This window comes from Carassius carassius, chromosome 14 (assembly GCF_963082965.1).
Source record: "Carassius carassius chromosome 14, fCarCar2.1, whole genome shotgun sequence".
Taxonomy (NCBI): Eukaryota; Metazoa; Chordata; class Actinopteri; order Cypriniformes; family Cyprinidae; genus Carassius; species Carassius carassius.
Genome location: NC_081768.1, coordinates 977,723 through 1,001,787, shown reverse-complemented (window position 1 = coordinate 1,001,787; position 24,065 = coordinate 977,723). Strand labels below are relative to the sequence as shown.

At 42.7% G+C, this 24,065-nt stretch overlaps 1 protein-coding gene across 18 annotated transcripts in view; it reads left to right on the top strand.

The window, feature by feature from the left end:
• Positions 1-24,065, top strand: part of LOC132156692 (NACHT, LRR and PYD domains-containing protein 12-like) — a 108,099-nt gene that overhangs the window by 14,771 nt on the left and 69,263 nt on the right. For 8 of the 18 annotated variants that reach the window (XM_059565642.1, XM_059565647.1, XM_059565638.1 and 5 more), the window contains 3 exons: positions 5,474-5,644; positions 9,278-9,448; positions 14,337-14,507. The exons of 2 other annotated variants lie outside the window; for them this stretch is intronic. In XM_059565642.1, coding sequence (XP_059421625.1) covers positions 5,474-5,644; positions 9,278-9,448; positions 14,337-14,507 — 513 coding nt within the window. 8 more of the 18 variants (XM_059565648.1, XM_059565640.1, XM_059565645.1 and 5 more) reach the window with 7 other exon arrangements.

Below are 24,065 nucleotides of genomic sequence, written 5' to 3'. Positions count from 1 at the left end.
CCCATTACCTTGTATCTTACGTTGTGGCCCCGTAGAAGCAGTTTTTGTCCCCCAGGAAGTGCGTGCTTCTAATTGACTTCACTTTTCTCCGTTGAATCCAATGGGGTCGCTGTGTCCATTTCTTTTACTGTCTATGGTTTAATGGCGGTTTTGGCAAACCAGTGTAAAGGTGCATTACCACCACCTGCTGATCTGGAGTGAGGAGTGCGCATAGATTTAGAAGACAGACACAAACGTAGTTCCATCAGATGACGATGCCACTTTTAACCACGAAGCCAAGGCATTATTTCCAGAGTCTTCATCCACACTGAAATGTCCAAGACATTACATTCGCCTTACCGCACACGTTTAAACGTCACTGAAATGATACAGACATAAGTTTCATGATAGGTTAAAAAAAAAAAAAATGATAGCCTGAATGCACTGTAAGTCGCTTTGGATAAAAGCGTCTGCTAAATGCATAAATTTTAAATTGTAATTTCCATGCAAGTATACTGGCAGGAGCAATTTATTTAGGGACCTATTTCACCATTCACTGGCGTGATCACTCAAAATTAATCTAAAACGCAACTGCCCTCGTGTTTTGACGCAGGACAGCAAGTGTGAGTAAAATTTCTGTTGCCTTTTTAGGACCGTAATACGAAAAACAGGCAAGTAAATATCTTTAGAAACCACTTGGAAGCGAATAGCACATAACTGCCATTAACCCATTTGCTTGCAAGAATAGCCTACGGCCCCAGTTATTATCATTTCACTTTCACAGCACGTTAAACATCACTCTCTTACTTGATCTGGACAAACCGTGCATTCAAGTCTAAAGACTCTAGCTTAAGTATTTGACCAATGTTTCGATTAAACATTGTTGCAGTGACAGTTATTTAGTAATTTATGTCAGGAAAACGATTCTGATTCCTGAACAGTAAATGTTGAAGTGTCAGCTCGTGGTCAAATGTCGATCATGTATCTAGTCAGAAAGAATCATGAGCAGAAACATTTTTATTTTGGGTATGTAACTTCTGTCTCCATGCCAAAAATGGGGGGTGACGGGTAAGGGGTTAACGTTACTGCTATAATCATGTCTTTCGGTACAACGTCTTACAAGACTAAACATGCTTCATCGTTTCCAAAAGCCTGTTTCCACAGTCCATACTACAACGTGAAAACAGCGTTCCAAATGTATCCGCTCTGGAGACCGTCTAAAAAGGCCGGAGGACAAATAAGAGGAAAGATGCTTTTCCAACAGGAACATACTAATGTGAAAGTGACGTGACATTCAGCCAAGTATGGTGACCCATACTCAGAATTTGTGCTCTGCATTTAACCCATCCGAAGTGCACACACACTGTGAACACACACCGGGAGCAGTGGGCAGCCATTTATGCTGCGGCGCCCAGGGAGCAGTTGGGGGTTCGATGCCTTGCTCAAGGGCACCTAAGTCGTGGTATTGAAGGTGGAGAGAGATGTGTGCATGCACTCCCGCCACCCACAATTCCTGCCGGCCCGGGACTCGAACTCACAACCTTTCGACTGGGAGTCCGACTCTCTAACCATTAGGCCACGACTTCCCATAAAGGCTTGAGAAATTGTCAAATCAGGCAACCAATTGCTAAACTGGCAACACAGTAGGCTACCCATTCATTTTTAGCTTGCCCCATCAAATGTTACTAACACTTTTACTCTTCCCGCAGCCAACATCTACAGCAGCCGAAGCAAGCTCCGCAGGCGGCCCAAGCAGCTATCTCTCCTCTCTCCTCTTCTCATTCTATTTTCCGCATCTCCCCACTGCTGCTGCAGTGTCTGCTCCCGCAGGAGCCTTTTCTGTATCCCCTCACTGCCGCAGCAGTGTCTGCTCCCGCAGGAGCCTTTTCTGTATCCCCTCACTGCCGCAGCAGTGTCTGCTCCCGCAGGAGCCTTTCCCATATCTCCCCACTGCCGCAGCAGTGTCTGCTCCCGCAAAAAAAAACAAAAAAAAAAAACAATTACATCGACATCACCTCCGCTTGAAAGGTATGCCATGCATCCTAGGTTGCAGTCATAGTATTATGTATCGACGATAGCCAAGACGATATTAGGCTCATTCTCCAATCAGCATTTTTTATTATCATTATTAGGCGGCCTACCATAATTCGGCTATCAAACTGCTCCGTTATCCCATCTCAGCACTGCATTTCACGCTCGCCCGTGCTCTCAAAGGATGATTTGAGCCTGTAGGCGGCGAAGAAGTCTCCATCCACAAATAGACATACATCGTTTACAGATATAAGGTATTCCATTGTACTTTAACAGGTAATCCCATACGTGCCATATTTTAAACGAGCTCTCACTAATGGAGTTTAATGCCATAGTTACATTAGAATGCATCTCATTCTTGTTTCCGGGGCGGCGCATCGGTTTCATCATTTTCGATTATTGGTGATTCCATAGGCTCTTTTTCGTGCACCTGCATGGTTAAAATGGCAAATAGTAAGCTCTGACAAGAATAAAGAATCTTTCTCTTACTCCACCCATGCATGATTACATCGTCGATATGTACCATCGATCTCACGTGCTGACAATATGACGATTTGACAATTACCATATTGCTGATTCATGGCACCTATTCGGGGTACACTGGCACAGGAAATTCAATTTATTTTTTGCACGTTTAATTTTGAATACAATGACTGCACCAAGATTTTTCTGACTCGTTATCGGAAGCAGCTCATTGGATTTGCTAAACAATTATTCAAGTAAGCCTCACAGCGTCTACCCTCGTAGACAACCAAATCGTCCTTAGTACTGAACTCCCTGTCAGGCGCTGCAAGAGTGCTCCCAGTTGAGCCAACCTTTGCCTTCTACGTTCAACTATCAGCAAAGCTTACTCGTATGACATCGCGAGTATTAAACTCCTGTCAGATGCTGCAAGAGCTTTCCCGCTTAAGCAATCTTGGACTTTCCATCCGACCACCAGTAAAGCTTACCCGATTAATGCCCGATTAACCCCAAAAAAAAACTCCTTTCAGTCAGCGACACGTACCTATCAAACACCGAGTACATCGCAGCTAAACAATTCTCCCTCCGATGGCAAGACGTACCCATCCAATACCGCAAATTAAGCTTTCGTCGAACACCAACGGGTGCTTCGCAGATAAAACAATCTTAATTTTCCCTCTGATGGTCGGAGAGACTACCCATCCGGTGTTGCAAATTTTCCATTCTGCAGCCAGCAAGGCTTACCCGTTCGTTGCCAGGAGCCCACATTCCCTTCGGACGTAGGTGAAAGCCCCCGGCTAACTTTCTTGCCCTTCCGTCTTACGTAGGGAGAGGTTTACCCTTTCAATGCATGGAGTCAGGCCTCCCATTGGATGTAGTTAAGAGCCTCCAGGCTAGACAACTTTACCTTTTCCATCTTTTGGCCAGTGAGGCTTACCCGTTCGATGCCGGGAGCCAAGCTCCTATCGGACGTCGGTCAGAGCCTCCCGGCTAAACAACCTTTTCCGTCCTTCAGCCAGAGAGGCTTACCCGTTCGATGCCGAGAGCTAAGCTCCTATCGGATGTCGGTCAGAGCCTCCCGGTTAGACAACCTTACCTTTTCCATCCTTCGGCCAGTGAGTCTTACCCGTTCGATGCGAGTGCACCCATCGGACGCCGGTGAGAGCCTCCTTGCCAGACAACCATTCCCATCCCACGTGGTTTAGGTCGCAAAACCGATCTACCCAATATGCAAGCCGTCCAATGGCGCAAGTATCAAACACACAAACAAACCCTCCTTCCATCCTACAGTCGTCGAGGCTCACCCGTCTCATGCCGTGAGTAGTGAACTCCCATAAGACGTCGATGAGAACCTCACGGCCACACAAACTTACCTTTTCCATTCTATGGCCTGCGAGGCTTACCCAGTCGATTCCGGGAACAGGAAGTCCCCGTTGGATGCTGGCGAGAGTCTCCTGGCCAATTAAAATGTTACCTCTTCTGTCTCACATCCGGAGAGGCTTACCCGTTTGATGCGTGTGCTCCATTTGGACGCCGGCAAGAGCCTCCCGGTTAGACATCCTTACCTTTTCCATTTCTACGGTCAGCGAGGCTTACCCGTTCGATGTGTTGAGTATGATGCCCCATCGGATGCCACGAGAGTCCTCCCAGTCGGGTTTTCCTTTCCACTCTCCCCGTCTGGCGAGGCATGCGTGCGCTCCCTTCAGACGCCTGGCGCGTGTTCTCCCTGTCGGTTTCTATACTTGCCGGCCGCAAGTGAGTCTCATCCATCCGATGCCGTGAGTCAGGATCTCCCTTTGGATGTCGCCAGAGTTCTCCTTGTCAGCAAGCCCAAAGCTTTTCATCTGCCAAACCAAGAGGACCCAGAGGTCCGTCTCAAATCTCCTCTCGGTCAACCTTAGGCCCTTCGCCCACCGAATAGCAGGGGCTATCAGCCAGTAGGGCCCGTACGCCGACACCGTGACCTATTCCGGTTGAGGCAAATCGGATCCTCCCGGTCGGGCACCACAACCACGCTGCTCCTCCTCATCGGCCGGTAGAGCTCACCGTTCCAACGCCACAAGCTCCCGTTGAGCATCAGCTCGAGCCCTACCGACCGGGCGCCCACAAAACTGGCGGCTGTCCTCTTGTTCATTTGCTTTTTGGGGGGTACTCTAGGTTCGGGCCATTCCCGAGCTCGGAGCCCTTCCCTGGACAGCACGCCAAATATGCATACCATACTTCAGCTAATTATATGTAAGCGTGAACTCGTGAAATTATGTTTTATTAACAAGATTCAGGAGGAGCGCGTCAGATAGCCTAATCAACACAGGTGGACCATAATCAAGTAATCAATCCCATAGAATAAATATCGCTGACTTACCTCTATCCATTGACGGTTTATCAGCATCCCTCCTCCACCCCATCTCCTCACTTTGAGTTCACTTTATAAATAGACGGGGTAGGGGGGGGTACTCTAGGTTCGGGCCATTCCTGAGCTCGGAGCCCTTCCCCGGACAGCACGCCAAATATGCATACCATACCTCAGCTAATTATATGTAAGCGTTAACTCGTTAATGTTGTATTGTGAAGAAGTAGACGTCTGACATTGTGTCGAGAATCCAGCCATGCATTGGCATGTTGATATCATGCGTTTGGAGTGAAATTTGACAGACTTGGGGTTGGGGGGCACGTGTCCGAAAAGGTTGAAACCCCTGTCCTAGTGTGGTTGGCAAACACTAATATATTGAATAGTATCATCAATTAGGACAGATTTGCATAAGACAGACATTTTGCATAAAATAAATATGTAGTGTATATAATAAATATTATTTATCCTGCTTGAATGAGACTTTGGATGTTTTTATAATCATGTTTCGTGTTTTGTAACATTTTAGATATCAGTGATGCATCAGACAGATATTGATTTGAGCTTTAAGTTTGTACTTTCTCTTTAATAATGGATTCACAGCTAAACTGATCTGATCTCAGAGAATGAAGAGTGTGTCATTGTTCTCTACAGGTTGAGTTATTGTGGAGTCACAGATGAAGGTTGTGCTGCTCTGACTTCAGCTCTGAGATCAAACCCCTCACACCTGAGAGAACTGGATCTGTCTGGGAATATACTAAGACATTCAGTGAAGCTGCTTTCTGATGTACTACAGGATCCTCGCTGTAAACTGGAGAAACTGTGGTAAGATCTCTCTGATAGTCACATGTCTTTGTCCTCAGTAAAACATCCTTTAATGTCAATTCTAAGAATAAACTTAGCAATGTTCAGTTTAAACAAATTTCAGCAGAATTGACTCTGATTAAGTTAATTTCATTACATTACATTACATTACATTTATCCAAAGCGACTTACAGATGAGGACAGTGGAAGCAATCAAAAACAACAAAAAGAGCAATGATATACAAGTGCTATAACAAGTCTCAGTTAGGTTAACACAGTACACCTAGCGTGGGATTTTATATAATATAATATAAAGAAAACAGATAGAATAAAAAAGAATAGAGCAAGCTAGTGTTAGAGGTCTTTACACATACACACACACACATACAATTGCATAATTAATGAAAAGAAAATAGAATATAAAAAGATTAGAAAGGTAGTTAGATTTTTTTTAAAGAATAGAATTAAAATAGTGAGTGTTAAAGTTAGAGGGTCAAATAAAGATGGAAGAGATGTGTTTTAAGCCGATTCTTGAAGATGGCTAAGGACTCAGCTGTCCGGATAGAGTTGAGGAGGTCATTCCACCAGGAGGGAACATTTAATTTTAAAGTCCGTAAAAGTGACTTTGTGCTTCTTTGGGATGGCCCAATCAAGCGACATTCACTTGCAGAACACAAGCTTCTATAGGGCACATACGTCTGAAGTAAAACATTTAGGTAAATGGGTGCAGAGCCAGTGGTAGTTTTGTAGGCAAACATCAATGCCTTGAATTTTATATGAGCAGCTATTGGAAGCCAGTGCAAATTGATAAACAGAGGTGTGACGTATTCTTTTTGGCTCATTAAAAATTAATCTTGCTGCCGCGTTCTGAATTAATTGTAAAGGTTTGATAGAATTGGCTGGAAGACCTGCCAAGAGGGCATTGCAATAGTCCAGCCTGGAAAGAACAAGAGCTTGAACAAGGAGTTGTGCAGCATGTTTTAGCAATGTGGTCTGAGAAAGTCAGCTGATCATCAATCATAACTCCAAGGCTTCTAGCTGTTTTTGAAGGAGTTATGGTTGATGTGCCTAACTTGATGATGAAATTGTGATGAAACTATGGGTTTGCTGGAATCACAAGCAGTTCTGTCTTGGCAATGTTGAGTTGAAGGTGAAGGATGGTCCATCATCCAGGAAGAAATGTCTGTTAGACAAGCTGAGATGCGAATAGCTACCATCGGATCATCAGGATGGAATGAGAGGTAGAGTTGAGTGTCATCAGCATAGCAGTGGTATGAAAAGCCATGTTTCTGAATGACAGAACCTAATGATGCCATGTAGACAGAGAAGAGAAGTGGTCCAAGAACTGAGCCCTGAGGCACCCCAGTAGTTAGATGTTGTGACTTGGACACCTAACCTCTCCAAGATACTTTGAAGGACCTATCTGATAGGTAAGACTCAAACCATTGAAGTGTGGTTCCTGAGATGCCTTTTGCCAGTAGGGTTGATAGGAGGATCGGGTGGTTAACCGTGTCAAAAGCAGCGGACAGATCAAGCAGGATAAGTACTGAAGATTTGGATTCCGCTCTTGCCAGTCTTAGAGCTTAGAGCAAGGCAGTCTCAGTTGAATGTCCACTTCTGAAGCCAGATTGGTTGCTGTCAAGGAGGTTGTTGTGTGTGAGAAATGTAGAGACTTGGTTGAACACAGCTCGTTCAAGTGTTTTTGCAATGAAAGGAAGAAGGGAAACTGGTCTGTAGTTCTCTAAAAGAGATGGATTGAGGTTGGGTTTTTTAAGTAGTGGAGTTATACGTGCCTGTCTGAATGATGAGGGAAAAACACCAGTGTGGAGGGATGTGTTGATGATGTGAGTGAGTGCAGGTACAACTGCAGGAGAAATGGCTTGAAGGAGATGAGATGGAATAGGATCAAGCGGGCAAGTTGTAGGGTGATTAGAGAGGATGAGTTTTGAGACTTCTGCCTCAGAGAGTGAAGAGAAGGATGTAAATGAGTGTAAGTTTGCTGGTGATATGAGCTTGACTGATTGTGGAGTGGAAAATTGTGCACTAATGTGTTTAATTTTATTAATGAAAAACGTTGCAAAGTCGTCAGCTATTAGAGATGAACCAGGAGGGGGAGGAGGAGGACAAAGAAGTGAGGAAAATGTTTTAAAAAGCATGCGAGAGTTAGACGAATTGTTAATTTTGTTATGGTAGTATGTCATTTTAGCAGTGGAGACATTAGCAGAGGATATGAGTGACTGATACACATTAAGGTCAGTAGTATTTTTGGACTTGCGCCACACCCTTTCAGCAGCTCTAAGCTTAGAACGGTGTTCGCGTAGAACATCAGATAACCAAGGGGCAGAAGGGGTATTACGGGCTGGCCTAGAAGATAAGGGGCAAACAGTGCCTAAACAAGATGTTAGAGTGGAGCAGAAAGTATCAGTAGCACTGTTAGCATCCAAAGATGAAAACAGTTTAGGGGAAGGAAGTGAAGATGAAACCATTGCAGAAAGCCGGGAGGGTGAAAGTGTGCATAGGTTATGTCGAAAGATGACATGTGGAGGAGTAAGTGAAGTGTCAGGCACCATGTTGAGGTTAAGAGTGAGGAGGAAGTGATCCGACGTGTGCAGTGGAGTAACCACAACATGAGCAGTAGAGCAGTGTCTTGTATAAATAAGGTCCAGTTGGTTGCCTGATTTGTGAGTAGCAGTAGTTGACACTCGGTTGAGATCAAAAGAGGCAAGCAGAGTGTGGTAATCAGCATACAGAGGTTTATCTAGATGGATGTTGAAATCTCCAAGCATAACGAGGGGAGTACCATCCTCAGAAAAGGTTGAGAGCAACACTTCTAATTCATCCAAAAAGTTACCCAGTGACTATAAATTTCATTAATTTCCATTACATCACATGCTTTGCTTATGATAGTTTGATCAATAATGAATTTCCAGATAACATGTAAAATAGTAATCCAGAGTCTCTGTGACTTACTGCAGGATGAATATCTCAGAGGTTTAGAGTTGAACAGACAAGAGTCTGAATATGTTTAGTTTTAACTCCGTATTACAATGATCAATGAGTGAATGAAAGTTATAATCACTTCATTGTTCAGCATTATCATTGATAAAATACCCTCAAGACCTGTAAAACCACAAGCAGTATTTTTATTTTATATATTTATCTGCTGCTCTATCAGCAGGTTCATGTTCCTCTTATATCAGGGAGAAGTAAACTCAGTCCTGGAGGGACACAGTCCTGCAGAGTTTAGCTCCAATCCCAATTAAACACACCTGAACACAGGGCCGGATCATGACACGGACCGATTTAAAGTCCTCCTCAGTTGAAATCATGTTCCGGGGAGAGCAGTATTTCGTCTAAGCATGTCCTCCTGTAGGTGTTTATTAGAGGAGCAAGTGCCTTTTTCTCCAGACAGATCTGTCCTTCTATCACTATGAAACAATATCTCACATTCAGCTCTGTGTGTCTGTTCAGTCCTGAAGCACATGACAGTTTCAAACAGCAGCATTGAGCATCAATATGCAGAAATCTCATTCTGTCAGCAGCAGTATGTGGCAATGCTTGTCATTATATCTCCTCTCCTGCTCTGAGACCAGAGTCAATAACAAACTACACACACTTCAACTACAATTAACACTGTGTCATTGTTCTCTACAGGTTGAGAGATTGTGACATCACAGATGAAGGTTGTGCTACTCTGACTTCAGCTCTGAGATCAAACCCTTCACACCTGAGAGAACTGAATCTGTCTGAGCATAAACTAAGAGATTCAGTGAAGCTGCTTTCTGATGTACTACAGGATCCTCGCTGTAAACTGGAGAAACTGTGGTAAGATCATTTATGACTGACATATGAAGCACATAGTAAATATGAAGGGTTCAGCCTCAGCCTTTTAGTATTAAAATAAAGAGCATTGCAAAAGTCATTGGTTCTGATGTTCACTGTAGTTTATATGCACAGTAGAGGATATCTGCATTTGTTACAGAAACAATTACATGAATGCCATCAAGTGAAAATCCAACTGAAGATAAGCAAAATACAATCTTAATATTACAGAATGATTTCAAGTTCTCATGAACGGAAACTGTCTGTATGTAATTCTGTCAACTTCATTCACTGCACAATGAACTAGAGATCCTCCAATCAGTCTTTTTTTGTCTCCAACACTGATTCTGACACCCAGGGTTCAGTATTATCTGATACAGATCCTGATCTGATACTAGTGTTTTTCTTTAATTTAATAATATATATATGCATGTAGAATTTATAGTATTTATTTGTAGTGTTCCTGTAGCTCAATTGGTAGAGCACTGCGCTATCAAGTGCAAGGTTGGGGGTTTTGAATACCTGGGAACACATGATAGGTAAAATTTGATAGCCTGAATGCACTGTAAGTCGCTTTGGATAAAACAGTCGACTTTCTTTTAACAGATTTAAATTTCAGTTACTGTGCAGCTTAAAAACAATTTATAGTCTTTTCTACGCCCATGTTTTGTTGTAACAGACATCTGGTATCAAGTATTATGATTTAGAAACAACAATAAACTCCAGCGAGATAAAGTCATTTTATGCAAAACCATTGACTAGGGTTTGAAAACGTTAGAAATTTTTCGGTTCTGGTTCCATCAAAATCATTGAACAACTATTAAAAGAATAGTGATAAGGAAAATACAATGCTCAATACAGTTTATTACTTACTGTTAACTTAATTTAAAGGTTGGCAATGACCAAATTCTACATATACTGTATTACAGTATACGGAAGTAGGGTTGTGTATAGTGAGAAATTATCTGGTTCCATTTAAATGAACTATTATGTTTTTTTTTCTATTTTAGCTTCATTGAATGTAGTGTTGCTGTCTATCAATCAGCATGTGCTTCAAAGTTGATGTTTTTTACACATCAAAAACATTTTGCTTTTCAAGTTTGAATAAGCTGGTTGCCCAAATAGTCCCTTGAGGGCTGAGACACTTGTTCTTTTTCCTAAATTAATGAAATATAAACTCTTATACTTATAACTTGTATACTGTTAGGCTGAGAGTCAGAGACGTTTGGATCCATATGAAAACTTTATTAACCCTTTCGCACGTGAGTTTAAAATATTCTAGCTGAGACACCGGCGTGAGTTTTTTCAGGCGACCGTTATTTTAGAATGTATCGCCTTATTGTTTTCATGGCGACGCATCCTGCTTGTCATGTGACACAACACAGCCATAATAGATCTGTACGACACATGGATCGCTTTTATTTCGTGTTTCCTGTTTTATTCAAAATGTTCCCAAAACATGTTCCCTATATTATTAAATATCTAATATTCTGATTCCGAAATATGTGCTAGTAAATATAATTGGTAGCTTAAACACTTTTATATCGACCGTGTTAGTTGATCTATACTGGGTGATGGGCGCCGCCATGTTAGTTCACGCTGAATCCGAGCTGTAGGATTTACAACACGCAAATTCATCCTCTACCCCCGAAAAGTAAAAAGTAAATACATAAAAGTAAGTCCGCGGTAAACTGGGAGAATATCAGAGCAAACTTTAGTTACCTACACAAACTGTATATGATATCAATAAAAACATGTCGTCAGATTATATTTGTATGGATCATTATTGCCGTTTCCATAGACATCAGTGTGTATTTTACAAACTGTAAATGTAGGTTTTTGCTAGTACTCATGTGTATTTAAATGTCTGAAACTTTAAATAAGCATTAAATAGTTGAAAATACTAAATATTTGTGATAATACGACAAGCGCTCAGCGCGTCTGATCTGGCTCTGCGCCAGTCAAAGCGCGAAAGCAGATTTAAATTCAGCAGTTGATGACGTGACGCACTGAAAGTTCTAATCACACCGGTGTGATCATACGCTTCAGGGACCAGCCAAGACTGATCACACTGGTGTGATCGTACGCTTCAGGGACCAGCCAAGACTGATCACACCGGTGTGATCATACGCGTCAAAGGGTTAAGAGAATGGTCGGACAGGTAGTAGTCAGGAATGGCGTCAGGTATGTCAGAGTTATCCAGAATCAGTTATTGTAACATGCAGAGATCGGGGCAGGCAGCAGAGAATCAGAGTTGGAAAACACAATCCAAAAATCAGACACGGGAAGAACAAACACAGGGAACACACTCAGAAATGCTAGACGGGGCTAAACAAGACTTCGCCAAGACTGAGAGTGATTGTGCTGCTTATATGTGTGTGAGTATTAGCTGCAGGTGTGTGTGTGTGTGTGTAATAAGATGCAGGTGTGCGTGTATGCAATCAGTCCCAGGAATGAGGCAGGATGGGAAATGGAGTTCCAAAAACAAAAATGCAGAGTCCTGAGAGTTTATGGGCACTCCAGCTAATGATCGTGACATAGCGACCTCCCCACAAGGAGCGGCTTCCAGATGCACTAAACAATCTAGGAGGGTGGTGGAGTGGAGGGGGAACAGGGGGAGGGCTGGAGGGCCAGGTCCATGACCGTGGACCGAGGCAGTGCAGACAGAGCCGGAATCTAGGGTGGAGCAGGTGGAACTGGAGCCCACCGGGGTGGTGTATGCGGAACTGGAGCCCACCAAGGCCGAGCAGAGGACCACCACTGTCGAGCAGATGGGACAGAAGCCCACCAGAGCGGGGCAGAGGACCACCACAGTCGAGCAGACGGGCCAGAAGCCCACCAGGGTGGAGCAGAGGACCACTACAGTCGAGCAGACGAGACAGAAGCCCACCAGGGCGGAGCAGAGGACCACCACCATGAAGTCGATGGCACAGGAGAATAAGTCTGGTCAGGTGGGACTGAAACAGAGAACATAAAAAGGTTAATGGTGGCCTCCGTGGCCGTGATGAGAGAGTAAGAGAACTCCCAAACGGCCTCCATAGCCTTGACAGGGCAGGCAGAGAGTTCACAGCCGGTCTCCATTGCTGTGACACAACAGGCTGAGAGAACATTGCTGGGTGCAACAGACAGGATGGGACGAGGCTCTGGAAGTTCAGCTGAGACGTGACGAGGTTCTGGAAGTTCAGCTGAGATGGGACGAGGCTCTTGAAATTCAGCTGAAATGTGACGAGGCTCTGGAAGTTCAGCTGACACGTGACGAGGCTCTGGAAGTTCAGCTGAGATGTGAAGAGGCTCTGGAAGTTCAGCTGAGACGTGACGTGGCTCTGGAAGTTCAGCTGAGACGTGACATGGCTCTGGAAGTTCAGCTGAGACGTGACAAAGCTCTGAAGAGTCTGCTGAGACGTGACAAGGCTGTAGAAGTTCTGCTGGGACATGATGAGGCTCTGGTAGGTCTGCTGATACGTGACAAGGCTCTGGAAGATCTGTTGTGGTATGATGAAGCTCTGGAAGATCTGTTGAGACGTGATGAAGTTCTGGAAGTTTGGTTGGAACATGATGAAGCTCTGGCGTGGTGATTTGACTGGGTTCAGGAAGATCAACTGTGGCTTGACTTTGCTCAGGACTCGTTGACTCGGTCGACGGGGACCTGACTTGACTCTGGAAAGCTGACGGGGACCTGACTTGACTCTGGAAAGTTGACGGGGACCTGACTTGACTCTGGAAGATCAACTGCGGCTGCCATCTTGTGCAACGCCTTTTTCCCCACAGGTTATACTTTTACTACGCATGCGCAAGGGTTCACGACACCAACTTAATTTACGTCTCTATCCAGATTGCCGGTGTCTTTACTTAGAATGTAAAGTAACATATTTGTGGTCGCTATAAAATGCTTTAACTACCTTGGTAGTCCGGTGCCTTCGCGTTGTTATCACCCTCTTCTATGTGGATTCCATCTGATCTTGCACAGACCACAACTCACTGTCGCCAACAACCATCTCCGCTGTCACAAAACCTCAACTGTGCGCATGTGTCAGTGGAACCAGACGATAAGGTTAAATGTTTCCCGGATTGACTGTTAAAAGCAGATGATTGGCTTTCCCAGTGGGAGGGGCGGGACATGTGCATACAACCACCATCTTTGCTGTTACGGGTTTTCATTGTATAACTGTATTGAGGATAGAGGAAGTGTCATGTCTCTTATAAATTGTCTCTGCTACAACTCACATTAATATATCGTATGTCTTCAGAACACTTGGAATATAGTGCACAAAAACCTTATTGGGTTTAAAATGTTTTTGTGCAGCTTAACAGTAACTGAACAGTATATGAACAATATCAGATTTGGACAGGCCCTGTCTGACCGATACCTGATCCGGCAGAAAATGGAAGCATGAGTATCGAAATTGGTGCTTCCCTACTGTAAACAATGCTAATAATGTTAAAAGATTTCTAACACAGGGGTCTTTAAATACTACATGTTAAAAGTAGATGTTTTGTGATCCTATTTTTTTGCCGCACATCAATAAATAATTGATTCTCAGCTAAACTGATCTGATCTGAGAGAGTGAAGAGTGTGTCATTGTTCTCTACAGTTTGAGAGATTGTGGCGTCGCATATGGAAACACTGATGTAGTGTCATCAATTAAGACAGATTTGCATAAGACAGACATTTTGCATAAAATAGAGATATAGTGCATATGATAAATATGATTTCTCCTGCTTGAATGAGACATGGATGTTTTTATAATAATGTTTTGTGTTCTGTGACATTTTAGTGATCCATCAAACATATTGATTTGTGCTTTAAGCTTGTCCTTTATCTTTAATAATGGATTCACAGCTAAACTGATCTGATCTGAGAGAGTGAAGAGTGTATCATTGTTCTCTACAGGTTGAGTTATTGTGACATCACAGATGAAGGTTGTGCTGCTCTGACTTCAGCTCTGAGATCAAACCCCTCACACCTGAGAGAACTAGATCTGTCTGGGAATAAACTAAGAGATTTAGTGACGCTGCTTTCTGATGTACTACAGGATCCTCACTGTAAACTGGAGAAACTGGAGTAAGATAATTTATGACTGACACATGAAGCACATAGTAAATATGAAGAGTTCAGCCTCAGATATTTAGTATTAAAATAAAGAGCATTTCAAAAGTCATTGGTTGTGATTTTCACTGTAGTTTATATGTACAGTAGAGGATATCTGTATTTGTTACAGAAGCTATTACATGTATACCATCAAGAGAAAAATCTAACTGAAGATAAACACAATACAATCTGAATAACACAGAATGGTTTCAAGTTCTCACAAACAGAAAACTGTCTGTATGCATTTATGTCAACTTCATTCTTTGCACAATGAACTAGAGATCCTCCATTCTGTCTTTTCTTTCCCTCCAGTACTGATTCTGACACCCAGGGTTCAATTATTATCTGATACAGATCTTGATCCAATACTAGTGCATTTTTTATTTCTTCTTTTAAATCCATGTAGAATTTGTTTCTCTGTGTGTGGAACTGATAAACACTTTTTCAAAATCAGCTAAATACAGACTAATTAATAAATAACTGATTCACATCTAATCTGAGAGAGTGAAGAGTGTGTCATTGTTCTCTACAGGTTGAGAGATTGTGGTGTCACAGATGAAGGTTGTTCTGCTCTGACTTCAGCTCTGAGATCAAACCCCTCACACCTGAGAGAAATAAATCTGTCATGGAATAAACTAAGAGATTCTAGTAGGCAGTTACTCTCTGATCTAAATGATGATCCACATTATAAACTGGAGACATTACTCATTGTGAGTGTTTGTTTATTTAAGTTTTGTTTATATTCTGTGATGTGACTGATTTTGAAAATATTTATATTTTAATGTCTTACAGTGTCTCTAAATGATAGTAGTTTGATGATAATTTACGCCTGTTTCACACATTCTCCGTCTGCAGTGCATATGCATTGCGTATTTTTTTACGCACCCATGTTAACGGATTCCAGCGTTCACACTGCACAGTGTTGCGGTCCGTCAGTGCGTTCCAGGAGCGGTGCGTCTGCAGCAGTGCAGCGATACGTACCGAGTCAATAGGCTTGTTTGAGATGCGCCTTGCCTCGCCTGAAATGTAGGCAAGAGTAGGCGGCTGCAGTGAGAGGAGGAGTGAACAAAGCGCAGGCAAGCCGGACAGATCTCTCTTCTCGTAGTGGATCTGACACCTGTGAGATCAAAGATGGCTATCGCGGGATTCACGCTCGTGCACAGTGTTGCTAATAAACTGGATGTAATTCAAGTTCTGTTGCTTTTATAAAAATAAATAAAATGAACAAGACACTCAACATCTCAAACAAGCCTATTGGATCCGTGTGCTCTCTTATCTCTCTCGCGGTACCATGATGTCATATTCTGTGCAGCGCTTCTTCAAGTGATGGGCTCCTAAAGATTTAAATGCTAAATGCAAGAGAGTCGGCTGTTTGTGTCAGTGGTGTTTTAATTTTAAATATTTGCGATAGCCTATAAGAAAACTAGGCTAAATATTGTGTGTAAATATTTTGCCGCTTACTTGAGCAGCCTATTGAGAGTGAGGAGTTGTCGTCACAGTACAGAGCCCCTCCCCTCGATATCACCCTCTCCGCCATGTTGGCAGGAAACCGGCAGCAAAACATGATTGTTTACATGTGTTGTTATCACAATTCCACACTGTTTTACCATGCCTGGAAGTCACTGCTGCGTTAAAAACTGCTCCAGTACCTCACGCGATACTTATGGGAAAGATAGGAACAATGGAATACAGTTTTTTAGGTTACCGAAATGGACACAGCATCAGTCTGCAGCCTCGTCTGAATCTCATACACCTTGCATTCACACTATTAATGGCTTTAATCTAACCAGGACATTTACATCTTGCAATCACACATTTAACTACCCTAGCTAACCCAGAACTGGTTTGTCCACTTTGCAGACCCCAACACCCAACACAAAACCTGGTACAGTATGTGTCATCGGGCTAAAATCAAATTACAACTAAATACCTAAACTTACACAGCTTTAGCCTACATCAAAACATGTTGGAAACGTTTGTGTACATTGAACATCTCATTACAATCTAGTGTTTACGAAAGAGTCGCAGTTAATTACTTTTTAACTGTTTTGGTCAAGAAGTGTCTGCTAAATGCTAAATTTAATTAATTTAAATTTAAGAAGTGTCTGCTAAATGCAATGTAATTACAACACACTAAAACGCATGTGAAGAAACTAACCTTGGCCAGTACAACGCTGTTTTCACCACCTGGAGGCTTAGATGGACCCAGCCACAGCAGAAAGCCTCGTAACTTTCCAAAGACTTGTGGCTTTTAAACTCCTGCATTGTGTAGTAGCGTACACCAAAAACAAGATAATTCACAATGTCCATATGTGTGCATGGAGCTAAATGGTCCAGGTCTCTGTGCCACTCCGCTGCAGGGAGCTCGTATGGGTTGATATTTTGGATGAATGAGAGCTTCTCCAAATACCGCTGTTTTGCGCTTGTTGTGAGCTTATTCCTGTAAAGTCCCTTTTCTTTCACCTTATCTTTTTGCATTGCTTTACTTTTTTCCTTTTCTTTCTTGTATTCGTAGATCCTCCTCCGTCCCACCGAAATAATAAATGCGCAAAAATTAAAGAGTTCTGGAATGTCACTCCTCTGTGAAGTTCTAAAGGCATTGCCCCTGGCAATCAATAGCATCTCCTATCGGCTCAGACCCTGCCCAAATCAATCCGAATCGGCACGTGACACCTCAATCTCAATTATACAAACCTAGAAGTCAAAAGTCTGTGAAAGACATTAGTGATAAAAGAGTCACAGTCCTGAAAAAGTTTGTTTTTATTTATTTTATTTTGTTACACGATTTGAAATCAAAATAATGAACAAATGTTGTGTTTGTGGATTAAACTGCCGCGGATCAGTAGCAGACTGTAAAGGCGTCCTGTGTGAAAGCACAATGAGTCCGTGCTGCTTCTGGACCACACACATAATGCACACAGACTGCATACGCACTGCAGAAGGAGTACGTGTGAAACAGGCGTTACTGTTATTAATCTTTGGCTGTAATATGAATATACTGTGTTTTCTGAGCTGGATCTGTTTTATTGTAGGACTCTCAGTATTTAGAGGTCAAATCAGTTTCTTCAGGATCAGCTGATGGTGAATAAGGAGCTGCTGCAGAGACGTCACATTCACACAATCAACAATCAAATGATTGCGCCCCTCTTGGAAAACATCTCTATTCGTGCAGAATGAGATGTTGATACATTTCTCTTTAAAAAAAAAAATTTCTAGATGTTTATGTGTTGTTTATAAATACTCATTTTATAGCAGCTGTTTATATTTTCTGCTTTGTACTTTAACATGTTTTGAATACCATTAAATTGCAAGGATTTGCTGAAGATTTTTATTCTCTCAACACAATTTTGACTGATATTTGTAGCAGTTTATTTTATTTTATTTTTTTATCATCATCATCCATGCAGTAGATGTTTTAAAAATAGCTTGGGGGAGAAAGAAAAAACTTAAAAAATGTCTTCACTAGATGCTTTTTAAGAACTTTTTCATTATATCTAATCTAATCTTAATCTAAAACATTGTCACGAATTTGCTGTACTAACATTTCTAAAAGACAAATGTATTGTTTTATACGGATAGAAAATAGGTTTAGGTTGACAGAAAATCTATTCTGATGTAATATAGTGATGACAGACTGAAGATGTGTGATATCATATAATATCTGTGATCGCCAACTTGATTCAAAAGGGTTGCCAAACTTTATAGAGAGTTTAAAGAGTCATTATCCACAAAATAGAATAGAATAGAATATTTCATTTCCCAACAGTGACTGTCTATGTCAGACTTGATCCAAGATGCATTTAACCCATATTTTATCCTTATGCAATTAATTGCCTGTATTGCCTTTTTCTGTCCACATAATAAAAGAAGAAAAAAAAATGTTGTTATTAATATTTTCAGCTGAACATGTCACGGGTCATGAATGCATTGTTTCCCGCTGCCTACTTAATGCCCTGTCTTTCGTCTCTTGTTTGTCAGATCGTTGTTTGAGGTCCTCCGTGCTACATGTCTGTTTTCCTCCTGCTCAGCATTCTTTTTCGTGGGTTCGTTCCAGTTCTGTGTTCTGTGGATTACGTCGTCATCACCTGGACCTTTCATCATCCCTCACCAGCGCAATCAATTCACCATCTCACCCGTTCTGTGCTGCCATCGAGGTCCCTGGGCCACCCGCTGTCAACTGAAGCCTTCTTATTGTCATTTCCAATAAATCATTACTTGTATTTTTGCTTCCTGTCCGCTTTCCTGACAGAATGATCTGACCACCATGAAAGCAGAAAGTAACCCCTATTTGTCTTTGGAGGAATTTCTCAGCGCCAGTGTTCGAAGGATAGATTCCCGGGAAAGAAATCTCAACGACACAGGTCGCGGTGTTTAGGCATTGGTGGCGCAGGTGTCCAAGCTCACCCAGCAGTTACAACTCCTACGAGCTCCCACTGTGCCGCCCGTTCCCCCAACACCACCAGAAAGCCCCTCCCAGCCGGAACCACGCCTTCCTGTTCCTGAACCATACTCTGGTGAGCCGAATTACTACAGAGCTTTTCTAACACGATGCTCGTTGCACTTTTCTCTTCAACCCAGGACATTCAATAATGAACAAGCCAAAGTCGGATTTGTGTTGACTTTGCTGACTGGGAGAGCGGCATTATGGGGGATGGTGGCATTATGCGCCTTGTTCCAGATGCTCGCCGCTGAGATGAAACAAGTGTTTGATCAGGCCGTCGCAGGGAGGGAGGCAACCAGAATGCTTGCAGACCTACGACAAGGAGATAGATCGTGTTGGATTTCTCTATCGAGTTCCGAACCTTAGCGGCGGAGTGTAAATGGAACGAGGAGGCGCAGTGGGACATGTTCCTGCATGGGTTGGCTGACCTCGTCCATAGAGAGATGTACACCCTGGATCTTCCGACTTCTCTCAATGGGCTTATTGAGTTGGCACTAAGAGTTTATGCACGACTTTCCCGAGTAGAGAGACGGACCCTACCCAGTCATATTCTGAGAGATCCTGCTGGTACAGCAGCGGGGATGCGGTCAGCCCCGTCGGCTTTCCCGGGACGAGAAGGAGAGGCGGAGATCCCAGGGACTTTGCCTTTACTGCAGGGGAGCCGGTCATTACGCCTACATCTGTCCGGTAAAAGGCCAAGCCCGATAGTAAGTATGAGGCTACTATCGGGTGGGATCTCCACCAAGAAGACCTCATCATCATCTACGCTCCTCCCGGTAAGACTGAGATGGTCAGCACACACCCATGACTGTCAGACTCTTCTGGACTCCGGGGCTGAGGCGTAATTTCATGGCCCATGCAATTGCACACAAACTTCACATTCCCCTCAAACCACTCACTCACAGGATCGCTGTTCACGCCCTCAATGGCCAAAGACTTCCTGTCATTTCACTCACCACTGGAGACATTAACCTCATCATGTCAGGCAACCACTCTGAGATCATCTCCTTTTATATAGTAGACTCTCCCCTTGCACCCATAGTCCTTGGACACCCCCCGGCTCATCTATCACATCCCTAAAGTGGACTGGCAACTGCGATCTGTCTTGGCCTGGAGCAATACGTGTCATGAGTCTTGTCTTGTGTCTGACTGTCCATCTGTTTCTGTGTCTGTTTCAGGAGGAAGCAGTGGACTTGTCTAACATGCCCACGGAGTACCTCGACCTGAAGGACCTCGACCTCGTGCTGCTTCCCTTCCTCTGCATCGTCCCTATGACTGTGTCATAGAATTGCTGTCAGGTAAGTCTCCGCCTAAAGGCAAATTATATTCACTTTCTGTTCCGGAAAGGGAGGCTATGGAGAAACATACTTCTGATTCTCTATCTTCGGCATTCATCCGCCCTTCTTCTTCTACAGCGAGGGTGGGGTTCTTTTTTGTGGGGAAGAAGGACAGGTCTCTGGGACCTTGTATCGATTACCGGGGACTGAACACCAAAGAATATTTATCCTTTGTCGTCGATGTCTTCAGCCTTCGAGAGGTTGCAGGGAGCGTCGACCTTCACGAAATTGGACTTACGTAATGCTTATCATTTGGTCCGTATTAGTGAGGGGGATGAATGGAAGACCGCTTTTAACACCCCAAGGGGGCACTTTGAATATTTGGTCATGACTTTCGTTTTGTCCAACTCCCCAGTGGTCTTCCAGGCATTCGTCAACGACGTGCTGCGAGATATGGTCGACCAGTTCATATATGTCTAGCTGGATGACATATTGATTTTTTCCTCTTCTCTCCAGGAACACATGCAGCACGTCTGGCGAGTACTTCAGCGGTTGCTAGAGAATGGGCTTTTTGTCAAGGCGGAGAAATGCACTTTTCATGCACAGTCTGTTCCTTTTCTGGGGTACATTGTGTTGACTCAGGGAATGCGTATGGATCCTGAGAAGGTTAAGGCTGTGGTAGATTGACCAAGTCCAGATTCCCGTAAGGCCCTACAGAGGTTTCTGGGGTTCGGCAACTTCTACCGGCATTTTACTCGCAACTTCAGCCAACTTGCCGCACCTCTGACCGCCTTGACATCCCCCAGAATCACGTTCAGGTGGTATGACACAGCCGAGGCTGTGTTTGCCAAACTGAAGGGTTACTTTGTTACAGCACCCATCTTAATTACCCCTGATCCATCACATCAGTTTGTGGTGTGGAGGTCGACGCATCTGAGGTGGGGGTAGGTGCAGTGCTATCCCAATGTTCTCCCACAGATGACAAGATGCACTCATGCACATTTTTTCCCACCAGTTATCCCCTGCAAAATGTAATTATGATATTGGTAACCGAGAGTTTTTGGCAGTCAAGATGGCATTGGAGGAATGGCGCCAATGGTTAGAAGGCTTGGGGGTACCTTTTATATTATGGACCGACAACAAGAATCTAGAATACATTAGAACCGCCAAAAGGTTGAACTCCAGGCAGGCTCGGTCAGCACTTTTTTTTTGGTCGTACTGATTTTACTCTCTCCTACCGCCCGGGTTCCAAAAACATCAAACCCGATTCTTTGTCGCACATTTTTGACCGTTCCGAACGCCCGTCTACTCCTTATTGTATTTTACCCGAGACATTAGTGGTCTCCAGACTCACATGGGAGATCGAATCACAGGTCAAGACGGCCGTAAAAAAGGGGTAACGCCTCCGCCCGGGTGCCCACCGAATCGGTTATTTGTGCCGGAGGGATTACGGTCCAAAGTTATTCAGTGGGGGCATTGTTCCAATGTGGCTTGTCATCCAGGAGTTAACCGTACTAAGTTTTTGGTCAAACAATGAGTCTGGTGGCTGCTTATGGCTCGCGATGTTCACAGTTTTGTTTTGGCTTGCTCGGTTTGCGCCACTGGTAAGACTTCCAATCGACCCCCAGATGGGTTCCTTGAACCGCTGCCTGTCCCTTCGAGACCCTGGTCCCATATTGCACTAGATATTATTCCCGTCCTCCAAGGGCAACACGGTAGTTCTGACCGTGGTGGACCGGTTCTCGAAATCGGCCCACTTTATTCCCTTGCCCAAATTACCCTCAGCCAAGGAGACAGCATTATCTGAAATCACGCAGCTCACACATACAGGAGAAAATAAACTTGTCAACGCTGCCCCACGACTTTTATTAAATACAGTTTAAATACTGAATCGCTACATTATATTTTCCAGCGACGAGAGGAAACAATCACTGTTTACTCACTCTAAAAAGATAAACGACGCGAATACACGCAACTTCCATTTCTCTTTCTCTCTCTCTCTCTCTCTCTCTCTCTCTCTATCTCTCTCTCTTGAATAGGCAATATTTGAGAAAATGGTTTAGCGATTTCTAATTATTGGGGGGATTGGCCCCCATCAATGTCTACGGCAGTTATCGCCCTGACCAGACATATGCTGTGGCACTATCATGCAGTCTATAATGATATGACGTTAGCAAATATTAGCAATTTTTTTGCAAACATTTCTTTGAGTAACATGACCATTAAAATGAACTCACAATTAAATGTAACATAAAACAAATGATTACTTTTCAATTAAAATCTAGAATCTAATTTTAGCTTTCAGCACATACTTTCACCTCAGATGCAATACTGTAAATCTCACAGTTAAACAAAGTCTTTGAAGCACATTTATTGAGACAAACCTGGTCTTTAATATCTGTATCTCATTAGGCTTCTGTTAATAAGATACCAAGCATCAAAGAAAATTTGAGATTAAGACTGTGATCATTTTTTTTTCTAGGTATGGATGATGAACTGAGAATTAGGGGCCAAGCCCGAAGGGCTGTAGCTACTATTGTATCTGTATGTTTTATTGTTATTACTATTATTTAAAAGCATTTTTAAAATGTTCAACATGTTAAAAAGAAAAAAATATGCTGATTTGCACCTTTCCATATTTGTAGTTAGTTTTAATCTGTGTATATATAGTTAAAATAATGCTTTTAAATTGTTAGAACATGTTTAAATCATATATCAGAAGTATAAACATGAGGAAAATTTGAGATTAAGATTTTTTTTTTCTGAAGATGAAGGATGTGCTGAGAAAAAAAGCACATATTTTGCATTAAAATGTATTTTATTTATTTATTTTTTTTAAAGGTTTAACAGTAAAAAAAATAAGAATAAGCATAGAAGTGTGACAGTACGTGTCAATGTAGAGAGGGTACCACACGGAATTTCCAAAATGACAGACTTTTAATTATAACAATAACAAAGAACAAACACGTACATAACTTTAAGGACCGACAAACAAGAACTAAACAGCCTGGGTATATGAACACATGGAATCTAATCAGAGAGAACAGAAACAGGTGGGGTGTAATCAAGTAAATAAAAAAGAAAAGGAACATGACCAAATAAGGAAACTCAAAAAGAACAACTGAACAACATGAGTTGCACCTTTTTATCTTTGTAGTTAATCTGTCTATATATTATATTTAGTTCAAATAACCCCTTAAAATGGTAATATTAATATTTATAACATGTTTAAATCATACAGTGCATCTTGAAAGTATTCACAGCGCTTCACTTTTTTCCACATTTTGTTATTTTACAACCTTATTCCAAATGGCATAAATTCATTATTTTCCTCAAAATTCTACAAACAATATCTTATAATTACTACGTTAAAGAAGTTTGTTTGAAATCTTTGCATAAAAAAAAATAAAAAAAATAAATCACATGTACCTAAGTATTGACAGCCTTTGCCATGACACTCAAAACAGAGCTCAGGTGCATCCTGTTTCCACTGATCATCCTTCAGATGTTTCTACAGCTTGATTGGAGTACAAAATTTCAACCCATTCTCACTCCAAAGGCGTCAAAAACCGAAGCATGGTCAAGCGCCCCTAGCGTCACTTTTATGACGCCAAATGTGCCTCTCGGCGTCGAATATCGACGCACTACGACCTTCATTGCTTTCAGTGGGAAACTTTTGGCGTCAGAATTTCGACGCGAGGACATGAGATGTTTAGCGCTATGAAATCACATTCAGCACACATCGCGATACTTGCTGTCAGTTCCACAGTTTGGGTGAGTAGTCGTATATACGCTCTTTTAATGCCTTTTATA